This window comes from Moschus berezovskii, chromosome 4 (assembly GCF_049115385.1).
Source record: "Moschus berezovskii isolate FMDL1 chromosome 4, NW_MosBer_1.0, whole genome shotgun sequence".
Lineage (NCBI taxonomy): Eukaryota > Metazoa > Chordata > Mammalia > Artiodactyla > Moschidae > Moschus > Moschus berezovskii.
This window is the reverse complement of record NC_142463.1, coordinates 99,600,677-99,616,417: the sequence shown is the minus strand read 5'-3', so window position 1 is coordinate 99,616,417 and position 15,741 is coordinate 99,600,677. Positions and strand designations below refer to the sequence as shown.

Sequence of the window (15,741 nt, the reverse complement as noted above, 5' to 3'; positions counted from 1 at the left end):
CTCTGCCTCGCTCTGCCTAGATATGACAAATACTGTGCAGACCACTACGAAGACAACCATTGTGACCAGGGTTGCAACAGTGAGGAGTGTGGCTGGGACGGGCTGGACTGTGCTGCTGACCGACCAGAAAACCTGGCGGAGGGCACCCTGGTCATTGTGGTGCTGATGCCACCTGAACAGCTGCTCCAGGATGCCCGCAGATTCTTGCGGGCACTGGGCACCCTGCTCCACACCAACCTCCGCATCAAACGGGACGCCCAGGGGGCACTCATGGTCTACCCGTATTATGGTGGGAAGTCAGCTGCCATGAAGAAGCAGAGACTGACACGCAGGTCCCTTCCTGGAGATCAAGAACAGGAAGTGGCTGGGTAGGCGTTTAATTTCTGAACTTCTTAAAGCTTAATTTTATCAAGCTGAGCACTCTGATACCCAGATGTCATAACTGCAGCTGCACCTATAAAGATGAAAGGTCAGAAAACAAAACAGTCAATCAAGTAACACAAGCCTGTAATCCCAATCTTTCCAGTTAGTGCTAATGGTTTGCCTTGACTGTGGCATCCTGAAAAGTGGGCTGAAGCAAGTCAAGTGGCAGGATGTCAGATCGGGCTCCTCATGTGCTAGAATCTCTAACCATTTGCCAGAGTTGGCGTAAATCCTTCTAGTGACGACTCCTCTTTGTATTAATTGTGGGCTTCTTTTCAAGGCCCTTCATTTCTGTCTCTTTGACAAGGGTGATGTTCTGCATATATTATGACATCCACACTCAGGCTTTTTTGGTATCTCACGATGTTCAGCTTGCTAGCTAGCTCGAGTACAGATGCAGAGAGAAAGGAGAGTAAGGAACAAAAAGCAAAAGGCAGGGGTGTGTTTTTAGAGTAGCTGTATGTACTGTTGAGTACACTGGAAGGGGAAAGGGGTAGAAGCAGCCCACCAAAGGCAACTTCACCCCATTTTCTCAATTTGTCTTATGTTGCCTAAAAGTCGGAACACTTAGATGCAGCCAAACCAAGGAACGTGAAAGTGTTAGTCACTCAGTTGTGTCCAACTCTTTGTGACCTCATGGACTGTAGCCCACCCTAAGTGAGAATTAGTGTTTAGGATGTAAACCATATCTTAATTTCCGGGATCTTCTTGGAGACAGCATCCCAGGGGTAGAGAGCCCGAGGCTGAGGGTGAGGAAGCGGGTCTCCTTCAGATTCCTGGGTTGACATTTTCTCGCCATTTTCCTTGGCTCCCCTCAGCTCTCAGGTATTTCTGGAGATTGACAACCGCCAGTGTGTTCAAGACTCAGACCAGTGCTTTAAGAACACAGATGCAGCAGCAGCTCTTCTGGCTTCTCACGCCATCCAGGGGACCCTCTCATACCCACTTGTGTCTGTCGTCAGTGAGTAGCTCTACAATTAAGGGGAAAGTGTGCTGAGGAATGTCACTTGCGGGCAGAGAGAACAGGGCACAGCTTACAATGTGCAGCTCTGTTTCTCAGGGCTGCCGAGGTCAAAGCTGTTCTCTGAAGGAGCTGAGTGCGAATATTGAGAGGCCGGTGTTTTATTCATCACTTTCCCTCTCTCTCTGCACTTTCAGGTGAATCTCTGATCCCAAAACGCACTCAGCTTCTCTATCTGCTTGCTGTTGCCGTTGTCATTATCTTGTTTATTATCCTGCTGGGGGTTATCATGGCAAAACGAAAGCGCAAGCATGGCTCCCTCTGGCTGCCTGAAGGTTTCACCCTTCGCCGTGACTCCAGCAACCACAAACGTCGTGAGCCAGTGGGCCAGGATGCCGTGGGACTCAAGTAAGAGTTTGTCAACAAGCTACTATTCACAGTAATAACAAGTATGGATAATTGGAAAATCAAATCTTGTTGAATCATGATTTTAAATTCAGAGCTCTGGCCATGCCATGCTACTATACTTGACCATGATGCTGAATGCCTGCTTGTGGCTATAAAATAAGAGTCTGGATGCTTCAGTTCTGTACATATTATCACAGTGATGCTCAGCTTCTGTGATGAGACACGCCTTTGTTGTAAGCTCTTGCTTAGTGGGAAAGGAAATGATATGTACTCAGGGAATGGGATGTAATATTGCCCATTTTTTCCCTGGGTCAAGGCCCCTGAAAGTCTGACTGTAGCCATGAGAGTGTGTGATGGTAGAAACATTATGAAAATTTCTCCGTTATTTTATGATATAACCCTGCTCTTCTTTTATGCCTTCATGATTCTGTCATGTCAGGAATCTCTCAGTGCAAGTCTCAGAGGCTAACCTAATTGGTTCTGGAACAAGTGAACACTGGCTCGACGATGAAGGGCCCCAGCCTAAGAAAGCCAAGGTAAGCTGGACACGGCAGAAGCACCAGTATTAGCCATTGTCCGCTCATATTTCACATGCTTGCCCTTTGGTATCTAGAGTCTCATGAATGGCAGAGAAGGGTGGTAGTCTGTACATGTTGCCCAGGCCTTGACTGCCCTAGGTGGTTTCAAGACTCAGGAGTATTTAGGTCATTGATGGCGTTGGGTTACTGTGTAAGTTTTTCAGAAAGAACTCTTTAAAAATAATAAAACAAACATGCTTTCTTCCTCAGATGTCATACTGATGGTACTTGAATAAGGACTATTATGCGTAAGCACCAGTTTCTTTCATGGCCAGATCTCTCCCTTATTCTCTCTGGATACTTCAAGGGAAGGTGGAATTAGTCAGTGGCGGAAAGCCAGTGATCACTGAGTTTGGAGGCTTTAAATCTTGATCCCTGGAAACTAAAGCCGTATAGCAGTAAGAGGTACATTGGGCTGAGTCTGACATGAAAAAGACCATTCACCCATAGACATACATGGCTGGAATACGCATGTATCCCACGGATATTCTGAGGAAATGAATGCTTGAGGAATACAGGCATGATGGTTAAGAAAGTTACTACAGTCAGGACTGGATTCAAGTCCAAAGCTCTGGCACATTATTTAACCTCTTTATATTTGCTTATCCTTAATCTCTAAGATAGGGAAAATAATAATGATTCTTTCAACACGGGTGAATTGCCTCACTTGTTTTCTATCACATACTGAATACTCCGTAAAGGTCAGCTGCTTTTAGAAGTATAATAATTATTCAGCAAATACTTCCTGAATGCTGGCTCTGTGCTGGGCACTGGGGTGGATACAGGGTACAAGGAGGCAACCTTGAACAAGGCTTGCTCCCTGTCCTGAGGAACCTTTCAGGTAGCAGTGGGAACTGCCATGCAATGCTGTGTAAGTACCTAACACAACGCTTGGTTAGGGAGAGTGAGCAGCGTGTGCTCTTTAGGACCAATAAAAGGAATTAAAGTCTGCTTTCTACTTGAAAGGTAGCTAGAAGTTAGTTAGTCAAAGAATTGGGAGAGATCCTGGGGACATGCCAGACTGATCAGGAGAGCTGTCTTCTTCTTTCAGGCTGAAGATGAGGCTTTGCTCTCAGAAGAAGATGACCCCATTGATCGGCGTCCATGGACACAGCAGCACCTGGAAGCTGCAGACATCCGTAGGACACCATCGCTGGCTCTCACCCCTCCACAGGCAGAGCAGGAGGTGGACGTGCTGGATGTGAATGTCCGCGGTCCAGGTTAGTGCCTGTGAGCCTTTTCTCTCCACTGCACCATGCCCACCCCCTGGTTCCACCTTATCCTTATGTTTGCCCCCTCAATGATCGAGGAAATCAGACTGGAAATCAGCTTGAGGAAATGAATGTCTAAGGAAAACAGGCTTGCAGAAATTATGAATTTGTATGAGAAAAGAGGCAGGATTTCATTTTGTTTCACCTTCTGCATGCATACATGCTAAGTTGCTTCAGTCGTGTCCACCTCTTTGCGACCCCATGGACTGTAACCTGCCAGGCTCCTCTGTCCATGGACTTCTCCAGGCCAAGAATACCGGAGTGTGTTGCCATGCCCTTCTCCAGGGGATCTTCCTGACCGAGGGATCAAACCTACGTCTCCTGCATTGCAGGCAGATTCTTTACTATTGAACCACTGGGGAAGCCCTCACATAAATGCATGTTCAGCAACAAAAAGGCTGATTATTTGGGATAGATTTTAATGGGATAAAAAAAATAATATCCCAAAGCAGAGGAATAGAGAATTTGTTTAGTTCGTACCTTAGTATATATAGTTTATTAATACTGGATATTTTAAAATGTTGTCAATTTAAAAAAGCATAGCACTTGGAAACTTAAACAGAAAAGCTTGTTTAACTTAGAGACTAGCTTCTCTTTACAGAAAGGATACTATCAAGGAAAAATCAATTGTCACTTATCATCGGAAGCAAAGGGTTATTTCCGAAAAGAATAATTTTCTTCAAATTGAGCTCTTCCAGCAATAGGGTTAAGTGAGCATGAATGTCCTTCCCCTCCTTGAATACTATTTGTAATTTCCGTTTCCTCCAGATGGGTGCACCCCGCTGATGCTGGCTTCTCTCCGAGGAGGCAGCTCAGACATGAGTGATGAAGACGAAGATGCAGAGGACTCTTCTGCCAACATCATCACGGACTTAGTCTACCAGGGTGCCAGCCTCCAAGCACAGACAGACCGGACGGGTGAGATGGCCCTGCATCTCGCAGCCCGGTACTCAAGGGCAGATGCTGCCAAGCGTCTCCTGGATGCAGGTGCAGATGCCAACGCCCAGGACAACATGGGCCGCTGCCCTCTCCATGCTGCGGTGGCCGCTGATGCCCAAGGTGTCTTCCAGGTAAAGATCATGTAAAGAGTTGATTCCTAATGAATCTAGAATATTTTCTCTTCATTAAGGCACGTAATAACCCAGTATATTTGTTCAGTGATTCTTTGAGAGAATAAGGCAGATGATAAAGTCATGCTTGCTGGATAGGAAAGCAGGAAAGGGAAGCAGGCAGACAGCTGACCATATACAGCCAGCTCATAGTAAAGCAGATAACACCAGTCTTCTGATTGTTAATCAGTGCTTTGTTTTTTGTTTGTTTTGTTTTTGATGAGGCAAAATACCTCCCAAATGAAAAGATCAGGTGCATGACACCTGCCTCCGACTAATGTCAGTCAACTTCTCCCTTTAGATTTATCTGACTATATGGGCTTCCAGCTGCTCCTTGGTGATTTTCTTGACATGAGTTCACAGTGCACACCTGATGCCCTATTATTTTAGCCTTATGAGGAAATTGAAAGCATTCTGTAGCATCTTAACTTATACACCATAATTGAGGTTGTGGTATTTTTCCACATTCCCTCTTCTTTCTTTAGAAAGCAGAAGTACATTAATTTACAAAGCCATTGTAGAGCTTGAGCACCTGTTTGTTTGTATATTCATTCATCCAATTCCTTTATTCATTCATTCAGCAGATATTAGTTGACTGACCCTAGGAGAACCTGGACACGAAGATAGCAAAACATTCCCTGCCCTCCAGGAACTTTCAGTGTAGCCTCAACTCTGATGCTCTTATGTCTGTCTTGTCTTAGCTTCATTATTTTTTTTATTCAGCTGACTCTCTTTTCTGTACTTTCTCATATTCTAGATACTGATCCGCAACCGAGTAACTGATCTAGACGCCAGGATGAATGATGGCACTACACCCCTGATCCTGGCTGCCCGCCTGGCTGTGGAGGGAATGGTGGCAGAACTGATCAACTGCCAAGCAGATGTGAATGCCGTGGATGACCATGGTAGGGATGAAAAGCAGGGGGGATTCAGATTCCTACCTGCAAAGCAGGCCTCTAAGGAAAGAATTGTTGCATGATCCTTAAAGAGCTGTCTCAGATCTGAATCCACTGAAGATTTGTTCATTCATTCCTTCTTTGTTTTGCAATATTGAGTTCAGAGATCTGAGACAGTGAGAAGTCCACAGAGGAAGTTGGGAAGGGATTTTTAGTGAGAGTTCTTGGATCTCAGAGCAGGTCTATGAGAGTTTTCCTGCATAGGTTCCCAGGTATACCACCCTTGTTATGAGAATATGAGAGCTGACTTCATGGAAGGGGTAGGGTGGCGAGATATTCTAACTATATATCCTGGCATGTAATAAATAAGCAGGTTATTGTTTTCAGCGTGTGACAGGGTAGATTCTGCCACACGAAGGATGTGGTACTGTAGACAGATGATCCTTTTACTTAGAGGTCTTCTGAAAGCTAGGCAGCCTGTACCAAAGTATTTCTAAAATAGGGGAAAGTGAAGATAATCTCTGGTTTTTCCTGTGGGCCCCCAGAGAAAACTGGCTTCCAGCTGTTGTCTGAGAAGTTCAAGGTTTCCTTGTACAAGTCATAACACTTCCTGATGGGAGGGGTAGGACATGACCTCTTACTCTGTCTGCTTATAAAAATGTTTTTTCCTGCAGGAAAATCTGCCCTTCATTGGGCAGCTGCTGTGAATAATGTGGAGGCAACCCTTTTGCTGTTGAAAAATGGGGCCAACCGAGACATGCAGGACAACAAGGTACAGTCTGGGCTCTGAGCTGGGGGACAAGTACAGCAGTGCCTCGGATTATGTATGAGACCATTCCTTTTCTCCTGTAGCTGCTCTGTAATAAGGAGAGACAAAAATGGAAGCAGATTGGGCAGGAAATGCGTCCAGAGTGCCTGAGTGCGTGCATTGGGCTTATCCAGTGAAGTGTCAGGGTTGACACTTAGCCTGCTCAGTCTGCACCAGGCTGTCCCTTTGATAACTTTGGTGTAACCTTTTCTGCCTTTCTCTTCTTTGACATTTCCCTTTTTTCTTGTCTTTGTTCTGTTCACACACACTTCCTTCCTTTTCACTTGTTTGTTCTTGTTTTCCTGCTGCTCTGTGTCCTCCACCCCTGCCCCGTTCTTGGGCTCCATGATGTTTTCCTGCTTCCTCTGACTTCTGTGTCATGCTTCCCTCTCTTGCTCATTTATTTTCTCTTGTTCAATTCCTCTTTTCCATTATTTTGTTCTTTGTCTCAGATGTTTTGTCTTTCTTTCACTTTCCCTTATTTTTCTCAGTTCTCTACATGCTTTAGGTTCTTCCCCTCATACCTTTGTTTCTGTTACTCCTTTTAGAACCCTATTTTGATAAGCTCAGTGCTCTTGCAGGTGAATTTATGGCTCAGGGACATGCTTTATTTCACACTTTCCCACTAAGAAGACATAGCCCTCAGTAGGGCAAAGCTGGCTCTTGGGGAGGAATAAAATAATTTTTCTTTATGTATAAATTACAGATGGCCATTCAGTACATAGGTGGGTGCACACTTTTTACCTGTGGTATTAAAATTTCATGTGGGAAGGCAGTTAGGAAAAAGTGTCTAAAGGAGTGATAACAAAAAGATTAAGAAACATGGCTGTATTCTCAGGAGTGTTATTAAAATGCACTCTGCATGGGCTTTTGCTTTTTTTTTTTTTTTCTATAGGAGGAGACACCCCTGTTTCTTGCTGCCCGGGAGGGGAGCTATGAAGCAGCCAAGATCCTGTTAGACCATTTTGCCAATCGGGACATCACAGACCACATGGACCGTCTTCCCCGGGACGTAGCCCGTGACCGCATGCACCATGACATCGTGCGCCTGCTGGACGAGTACAACGTGGCCCCCAGCCCCCCCGGCACAGTGCTGACCTCTGCGCTCTCACCTGTCATCTGTGGGCCCAACAGATCTTTTCTCAGTCTGAAGCATACCCCAATGGGCAAGAAGTCTAGACGGCCTAACACCAAGAGTTCCGTGCCCACGAGCCTCCCCAACCTTGCCAAGGAGGCCAAGGATGCCAAGGGGAACAGGAGGAAGAAGTCTCTGAGTGACAAGGGCCAGCTGTCCGAGAGCTCAGTGACTCTGTCCCCCGTCGATTCCCTAGAATCTCCGCACACATACGTTTCTGACACCACCTCCTCTCCAATGATCACATCCCCAGGAATCTTACAGGCCTCACCCAACCCCATGCTGGCCACTGCCGCCCCCGCTGCCCCAGTCCATGCCCAGCATGCACTGTCTTTCTCTAACCTTCATGAGATGCAGCCCCTGGCTCATGGGGCCAACACTGTGCTTCCCTCGGTGAGCCAGCTGCTGTCCCACCACCACATTGTGCCCCCAGGCAGCAGCACCGCAGGGAGCTTGAGTAGGCTACATCCAGTCACTGTCCCGGCCGATTGGATGAACCGTGTGGAGATGAATGACAGCCAGTACAGCGAGATGTTCGGTATGGTCCTGGCTCCAGCTGAGGGCACCCACCCTGGCATAGCTCCCCAGAGCAGGCCGCCCGAAGGGAAGCATTTAACCACCCCCCGAGAGCCCTTGCCCCCCATTGTGACTTTCCAGCTCATCCCCAAAGGCAGCATTGCCCAGCCAACCGGGGCTGCCCAGCCTCCGTCCAACTGCCCTCCAGCTGTTGCAGGCACCCTGCCCACCATGTATCAGATTCCAGAAATGGCTCGCTTGCCCAGTATGGCTTTTCCCACTGCCATGATGCCCCAGCAGGATGGGCAGGTTGCTCAGACCATTCTCCCAGCCTATCACCCCTTTCCAGCCTCCGTGGGCAAGTATCCCACACCGCCATCACAGCATAGCTATGCTTCCTCCAGTGCTGCTGAGAGAACGCCCAGTCACAGTGGCCACCTCCAGGGTGAGCATCCCTACCTGACACCATCCCCAGAGTCTCCTGACCAGTGGTCAAGTTCATCACCCCACTCTGCTTCTGACTGGTCAGATGTGACCACCAGCCCCACTCCTGGGGGCGCTGGAGGAGGTCAGCGGGGACCTGGGACACACATGTCTGAGCCACCACGCAGCAACATGCAGGTCTATGCATGAAAGAGTCTGCCTCCAGCCTAGACACAGAACTCCTCTTGTAAATGCTGCTGAGGAACAAATGAAGGTCATCCGGGAAAGAAATGAAGAAATCTCTGGAACCAGCTTCTGGATGCAGGAGAGAGGAGAGGCTCTTATCTTGTAGATAACGCGAAGAAGTGAGTTCATTAGCGTCAGTGCATCTGCAGGGTTTGGGGAACACGGAAGGGACAAGGCTCCTTGTAATCTCTTGCCCATCAAGTCCCCAAGTCATGGAACTGCAAGATGAATACAAGACTTGGGACCACATTTCCTCTCTTCAATACAGAGAATAAGATGGATGCCTGTTGTAGACATTCTTGCAGCCTGGAGTGCAGTTTTCAGCCGTGGGGGCTTCTGCCATATCCATGAGAAGACTCTGCAGTAGATTCCTCCTGGGAGCTGTGCCCTGGAATTCTGCCAGATGTGACCTGTCTCCTATTCTCATCCTTGGAAAATTCTTTTGACTTCATTTGGTGCTTTAATTGTGCACCTCTCTGTGGCTGGAACCCCACCTGCATGTACCAGGGCAGAACCTTTGTGTTTTGAATCATGTCTGTTCTGGAGGCACCTGCAGCCTCCCTTTTCCCTCCTGTTTTCCCAGTGTCCCTAGGAGCCTCACAGAGTTCACCTTTATGGTCTCAGCAGAAACTTTTCAAGTATGTTTCTTTATAAAATGGACGTAGTACTTTCTCCTACATATCATTCCTAAAAGAAGAAGGGGAGCAAAATATTTTTCTTTGAACTCATTTAGGGGACCAGGACCCCCTTCAAGAAGCTGCGCCTAAATTCTCTTGCCTGCATGCTGGGTTCCTACAAACCTTACCAGGAAGAAGAGTAAGGATCTTCTTTTTTTCCATTTGTCCACGTAGTAAGTGTGAAGGTTTATCATTGGCACTGTAGCTAATATGACCCCTTTAAAAAAACAAAACCCAAACAGACCAAGGTTTGGAATGTTAGAATGTCCAAGAGAGCCAAGAGATAAGCTAACTCAGGCAAGAAGTGATTACCCACTAACCGGTCCCTGCCAAGCATTCTGTTGACTGCCAGCATCAAACACGTTTGTTACACGTGTTAGAACCCTTGGCCTGCTTCACTCACACATCCAGCAGATGGAGATTGTTGTAGTTGTTGAGCCTTCAAACGACATTCCCTTGCCATTTAGAACTGAACTTTCGTCTGCTCAAGGGCCTCCTCCCCAACCATAATGACAGTCATCTTTCCCTAGTCAGGGGGTCACAGTCTCTACTTACTGACATTCCTTCTGATCCCAGGCCCCTTCACCTATCTTCCTGCCACACTTTGTGGTCTGATTACTGGGGCACCCAGTAGGTTCTCACTGAATACCAGGGTTTTCTGTGGTCAAGTGTGGGAAACAGAATGCTGGCCTAGTTTCTGTTGCCAAAGCCAGTCTTACAAGAATGTTGGAAAGGGAGGAATTATGAGGTAGCCTTTGCTATTTTTTGCTCCCAGTTCCTTTTCTTTCAGGCGGTCACGAGATTCCCCATTAGGCAACTAACATAGACACTTACCAGGGATATTTTCCTCTCATAGAGTCACCTTCTAGATGATAATGGACAAGAATAGACCTACTGTCTTGTCATCTTCACGTTCACAGTGTGATTGCATCTCACCCAAGTCCGCTTCCTGTATTTGTGGTCTTGGCAACTTTTTTGACCCTCTGTCAAGGACATGCATTCTATCCAACACTAGAAAGAGGAGAAAAGTAGTTCTCTTCCTCTTCTCCCTGAGTTAGCTAACAACTGGTTCCATCTCCACACTGTTACTTTTGCCCGGTGCTATGATATCATGACAATGGAAAATTAGTTCTTCCGGGGGCATTTTGTAGATATTAAGAGGTGGTCTGCCCACTCCATGTTGGCTTCAGTGATAGTTTTCCTTACTGCCTTGCCTGAGAGTGTTATCAGTTCTTCCCACTTACCAGATATATCTGTCTGTGGCTTCATATGGAAACCCTATGTGTCTGTTACCATGGAAGTCTACAGAGTTTTTCTAGTCCTGCCCAAGTTCACTGAACTAAAAGTGTAATTCATTTTTCCCTGATATAAGCAGATTATTTTTTCATCCTGTATTTTATTCTCTCATGTGGCAGCTCTACCAACCCCTTTCATAGTATGAAGCATTTTATCATTCTGAATGGTGATTCTTTATCCTTGGACCTATTCATTGATTCACAGATGGGGAGGACCCATCTCCATGGGCCACTGAGGACCTCATCACGTCTACACTTCTCTGTCATTCCATTCCGGCCCCTCTTCTTCAGAGTGTTGGCTCTGATCCAGCAGCTTGATCCCTTATAGCCTCCTTCGTCTGTAAGCACACTATGGGCCTAACTTGCTCACTCCTCTTTGAGATCCTTTGGGTTTTACAGAAATAAATATGAAAGCTGCCATTACAAACAACAGGCTTCAGTGATAAGGAAGAAGACACTGCCGTTCAAGCATTTATCAGTCACTTAGATTGTTAAGAACCTGTAAGTTGTATTGAGTAAAAGAGAAAATAAGATGAAGAATCACTTTCTCATCTGAGTTCTGAAGTGGAGACTTGAGTTTGTATGGGAAGCGTCTCTTATGACAGGCCTAGGTCACCCTCTTTGCCCCTCACATTCTTGTTTTATCTTTATAAATTCTTCCTTTGAGTCATCTTCTGTCTGCCTTTGGGAATATATTTTTTATTTGTTTGTTTCTTTTGTATTAAGCATCATTTTCTGATTTACATGTTGGTGAGGGAGGGAGAGGTATGAGGGAAAGAGAGAGTGAGAGTTAAAGATTTTATGTAAGCAATCAGCTATGATGCACAAGTCCATTCTCTCATCATTATTAAGTTTGCTAATTCATAATTCTTGCGTAGAAGAGAAACAAAGGTGTAATATTCTGTTGGCAAGTGGTTTGGGGATTTTGGCCTTAACTAACATACTGAATGTACGATGACTGAGAGGACAAGTTTATATGCCCAGAGGCTCCCACTCATAACTGTTTGGTACTGTGGCTTCTTACTTGTGTACATTTCTCTTAAAAGTGATATGATATCTGTTTGTATGAGAAACCCAATAACCAATAAAATGACTGCATATTCCTAACTATACATGGTAAGGAAAATGCACAATTTGTTTTTAATTTTCAAAGTTTCATTCTAAAAGTAGTTACGACAAAATTTATATGGAAGCATTTTTATCACAAAATAAAAAAGTTACATGTCAAGCTCAACAGACATTGCCGTTTTTATTTTCCATTCTTTATCCCTACTTTGCAATGATTTAACTCATGATGTCATAATTTGCTGAGAGAGAAAACATTTTCTTTTCATTCTGAATCCCATATAGCCTAGCAGCAGTCTTTTTTTCTTTCTTCAAGTAGTAGTAGTTCAGTCACTCAGTTGTGTCCGACTCTTTGTGACCCATAGACTGCAGCATACCATGCCTCCCTGTCCATCACCAACTCCCAGAGCTTGCTGAAACTAGTGTCCATCGAGCCAGTGATGCCATCCAACCATCCCATCCTCTATCGTCCCCTTCTCCTCCTGCCTTCAGTCTTTCCCAGCATCAGAGTCTTTTCTAATGAGTCAGTTCTTCGCATCAGGTGGCCAAAGGATTGGAGTTTCAGCTTCAGCATCAGTCCTTCCAATGAATATTCAGGACTGATTTCCTTTAGGATTGACTGGTTTGATCTCCTTGCAGTCCAAGGGACTCAAGAGTCTTCTCTAACACCACAGTTCAAAAGCATCAATTCTGTAGCGTTCAGCTTTCTTTATAGTCCAACTCTCACATCCATACAGGACTACTGGAAAAACCATAGCTTTGACTCGATGGACCTTTGTCAGCAAAGTAATGTCTCTACTTTTTAATATGCTGTCTAGGTTGGTCATAGCTTTTCTTCCAAGGAGCAAGCGTCTTCTAATTTCATGGCTGCAGTCACCATCTGCAGTGATTTTGAGCCCCCCAAAATAAAGTCTGTGACTCTTTCTGTTGTTTCCCCATCTATTTGCATGAAGTGATGGGACCTGATGCCATCATCTTCGTTTTTTGTATGCTGAATTTTAAGCCAACTTTTTCAGTCTCCTCTTTCACCTTCATCAAGAGGCTCTTTAGTTCTTCACTTTCTGCCACAAGGGGCTTCCCTCATAGCTCAGTTGGTAAAGAATCTGCCTTCAATGCAGGAAACCCAGTTCAATTCTTGGGTTGGGAAGATCTGCTGGAGAAGGGATAGACTACCCACTCCAGTATTTTTGGGCTTCTCTTGTGGCTCAGCTGGTAAAGAATCCGCCTGCAATGCGAGAGATGGTTCGATCCCTGGGTTGGGAAGATCCCCTGGAGAAGGGAAAGGCTACCCACTCCCATATTCTAGCCTGGAGAATTCCATGGACTGTATAGTCCATGGGTTCACAAAGAGTCAGACATGACTGAGCAACCTTCACTCCTTCTCTCTCCAAGCAAGAATAAATAAATGCTCTTGAGGAAAAGCTTCCTCAAGATTTAGCTTGATGCTAAATAGGAAGCGTCACAAGACTAAGTTACTTTTCCATGCATTAAATGGACAGTGGCTCAGGAAGACATGCCTTCTAATGGAAGTGTAGAATATCTGCTAAAGCAAGAATTGAGATTTGGGATATAACTAGTAAAACTGATTGTGCTGTTAACCATTAATTTCCAATGTTATTCCTCTTTAACTTTTGTATAGAGTTAACATATACAGCTATGAAATATTTTGAATACATACTTCTGTGTATATATACACACATGTATACATACACACATTACCAAGTTCTTTCATACATGTAAAGGTAACCAGTGAGGTGTTTGAACACAAGTATTTGATATTGATACTATAGTTTAAACACAGTTGGTATCATATTGGGGTTATCCTGAGAGTGCTATAATTTTATATAAAATACACTTGAGTCTTCATGTTGGGTTTTGAAATGATGTAAAAGAAAAATGAATTTCAGAACTAAGGAATGTCTTGCCCAAGTCTGGTTCTCTGCAGGCTGGCTTCTCAGAGCGTTTCAGATTCTGTGGCAATGAAAATTTGCTCCATGGAGCTGCACTGAGTGGGTCTGGGCTGTCCGTCACATCCTGTTCCTGCAGCTGGAAGTGTAGAAACCTAGTGCTTGATCATGCAGGGACTGTCCAGGGCTTGCCTGGGCATGAAACGCAAGAAGGGGGAGCAGGGCTGGGAATCTTGGGCTGCTTTATCACCCGCTAGACCAACAGACGTGGACCCCAGGCTGTGGCCGCACCAGAGGAGGGACTGGGCCTCCCTGACATGTAGCTGAAAGGCTTCACAGCTAGAGGAGGGGTGGGGAGTTCTTTTCTCAGAACGTCATAATTGAACAGGCATCTTTACTGTCTGCACACTTTCCATGATGTGATAGGCACTAGGCAATCTACAAGCCCGTTACTGCGTCTGCTTCCAAGTTCTCCCAATAAACACTTTCTCAGGCATGCTGCGTGGTGGTTGGGTAATTCACCTCATTTGGTGACAGTATTTTTCTCTTTTTTTAGGCCTAGCCACGTAGCTTGCAGAATCTTAGTTCCCCAGCCAGGGGTCGAATCTGGGCTAGCGACAATGAAAGTGCAGAGTCCTAACCACTGGACTGCCAGGGAATTCCCTGGAGACAGTATTCTTTAACTGAACTATGAATCAAGTGCTTGCAAAAGTCCTAAAGAGAGATGGTACATGTGAAGTGTATGTGTGTGTGTGCACAAGCATGTATGATTGTCGTGTGTATTTGTAGGTGTGTGAATGTGTGTGAAACAGAATGAATATAACTTATCCTTCTTTTGAAATAGACCTTAGCAAAACACATTTGAAATATTTGCACCAGTCAGGTCCCAACTGCAAAGTGTGGGCAAACTTAATTCAAGAAGGGCTTATTTACCAAAACTGATTATGACATGCATGTAGGGTTTGGGGGAAGCCTAAGGGGTGTGTGGGGTGGGGTGTTGGGGAAGCCCAAGCGGTGGTGCAAAAAGTCCTGGTTATCATCAGCATCTATTACCACTCCCAGGTCCAAAGCAGGAGGAGGCTGGGAGAGGTTACTGAAAACTGGAAGGAAGGAGTCCTATAGAATTAGTTAACTCAAGGAAAGCTATGACTTCTGCCAGGGGCACCATGAGCCCCAGACCCCCTCACTACAAGGAAGCCAAGAAGTGAACACCCTGATCTCATTCCCCACCATACTTCCACCCTGGACTTTCTATTTGCTGAATCCATGTGGAAGTCTGAACATATAGGAGTCTGTTGGAATTGAACTGCTGATACAGGTCAGCTTCCTGGAGGAGAGATCTTGGTGGAGAAAGATCTCTTAATTCAGGAAGAAAGGAAGAATAGAAGAAAGGAGAAAGGAAGAGAGTGGATCTGGAAGGTGAAAACACAACAGTATCCAAAAATTTTCCCTCCGTTGATTACATTTTAAATAAGAACATACAATGGAAAATCAGTCAGCCTTTAAAAATGAAACAGTGCCATCTGCAGCAACATGGATGGACCTAGAGACTGTCACACTGAGTGGTCAGGGAAGGAGAACTGTTGTATGGCATCTTTTGTATGTAGAATCTAAGATGAAATGAGACAAGTGAATTTGCTTACAAAACAGAAACAGACTCAGAGAATGAATTTGTGGTTGCTGGGGAGAAGGATGGGAGCGAAGGGTTAGTTAGGGTGTTTGGGATGGTCATGTACACACTGATAAAATGGGTAACCAACAAGGACCTACTGTATAGCACATGGAACGCCACTGAATGTTATGTGACAGCCTGGGTGGAAGGGGAATTTGGGGATAATGAATACATGTATGTATGGCTGAATCCCTTTGCTGTTCACCTGAAACTATCACATTGTTAATTGGCTATGTATGTTAGTTGCTCAGTCATGTCCAACTCATTGTGACCCCTTGGACTGTAGCTCACCATGCTCCTCTGTCCATGGGATTCTCCAGGCAAGAATACTGGAGTGGGTTGCCATTTCCT

General features: G+C 45.4%; 1 protein-coding gene across 3 annotated transcripts in view; it reads left to right on the top strand.

The window, feature by feature from the left end:
* NOTCH2 (notch receptor 2) overlaps positions 1 to 11,980 on the top strand; it is a 220,887-nt gene extending 208,907 nt beyond the window's left edge. For all 3 annotated transcript variants that reach the window (XM_088835625.1, XM_088835626.1, XM_055402755.2), the window contains exons 26-34: positions 21 to 368; positions 1,242 to 1,384; positions 1,582 to 1,792; positions 2,232 to 2,328; positions 3,422 to 3,590; positions 4,410 to 4,711; positions 5,508 to 5,655; positions 6,321 to 6,418; positions 7,350 to 11,980. In XM_088835625.1, coding sequence (XP_088691751.1) covers positions 21 to 368; positions 1,242 to 1,384; positions 1,582 to 1,792; positions 2,232 to 2,328; positions 3,422 to 3,590; positions 4,410 to 4,711; positions 5,508 to 5,655; positions 6,321 to 6,418; positions 7,350 to 8,738 — 2,905 coding nt within the window. In that variant the 3' untranslated portion in view covers positions 8,739 to 11,980. The remainder of the gene's footprint in view (positions 1 to 20; positions 369 to 1,241; positions 1,385 to 1,581; positions 1,793 to 2,231; positions 2,329 to 3,421; positions 3,591 to 4,409; positions 4,712 to 5,507; positions 5,656 to 6,320; positions 6,419 to 7,349) is intronic.
* Positions 11,981 to 15,741: the final 3,761 nt, after the last annotated feature.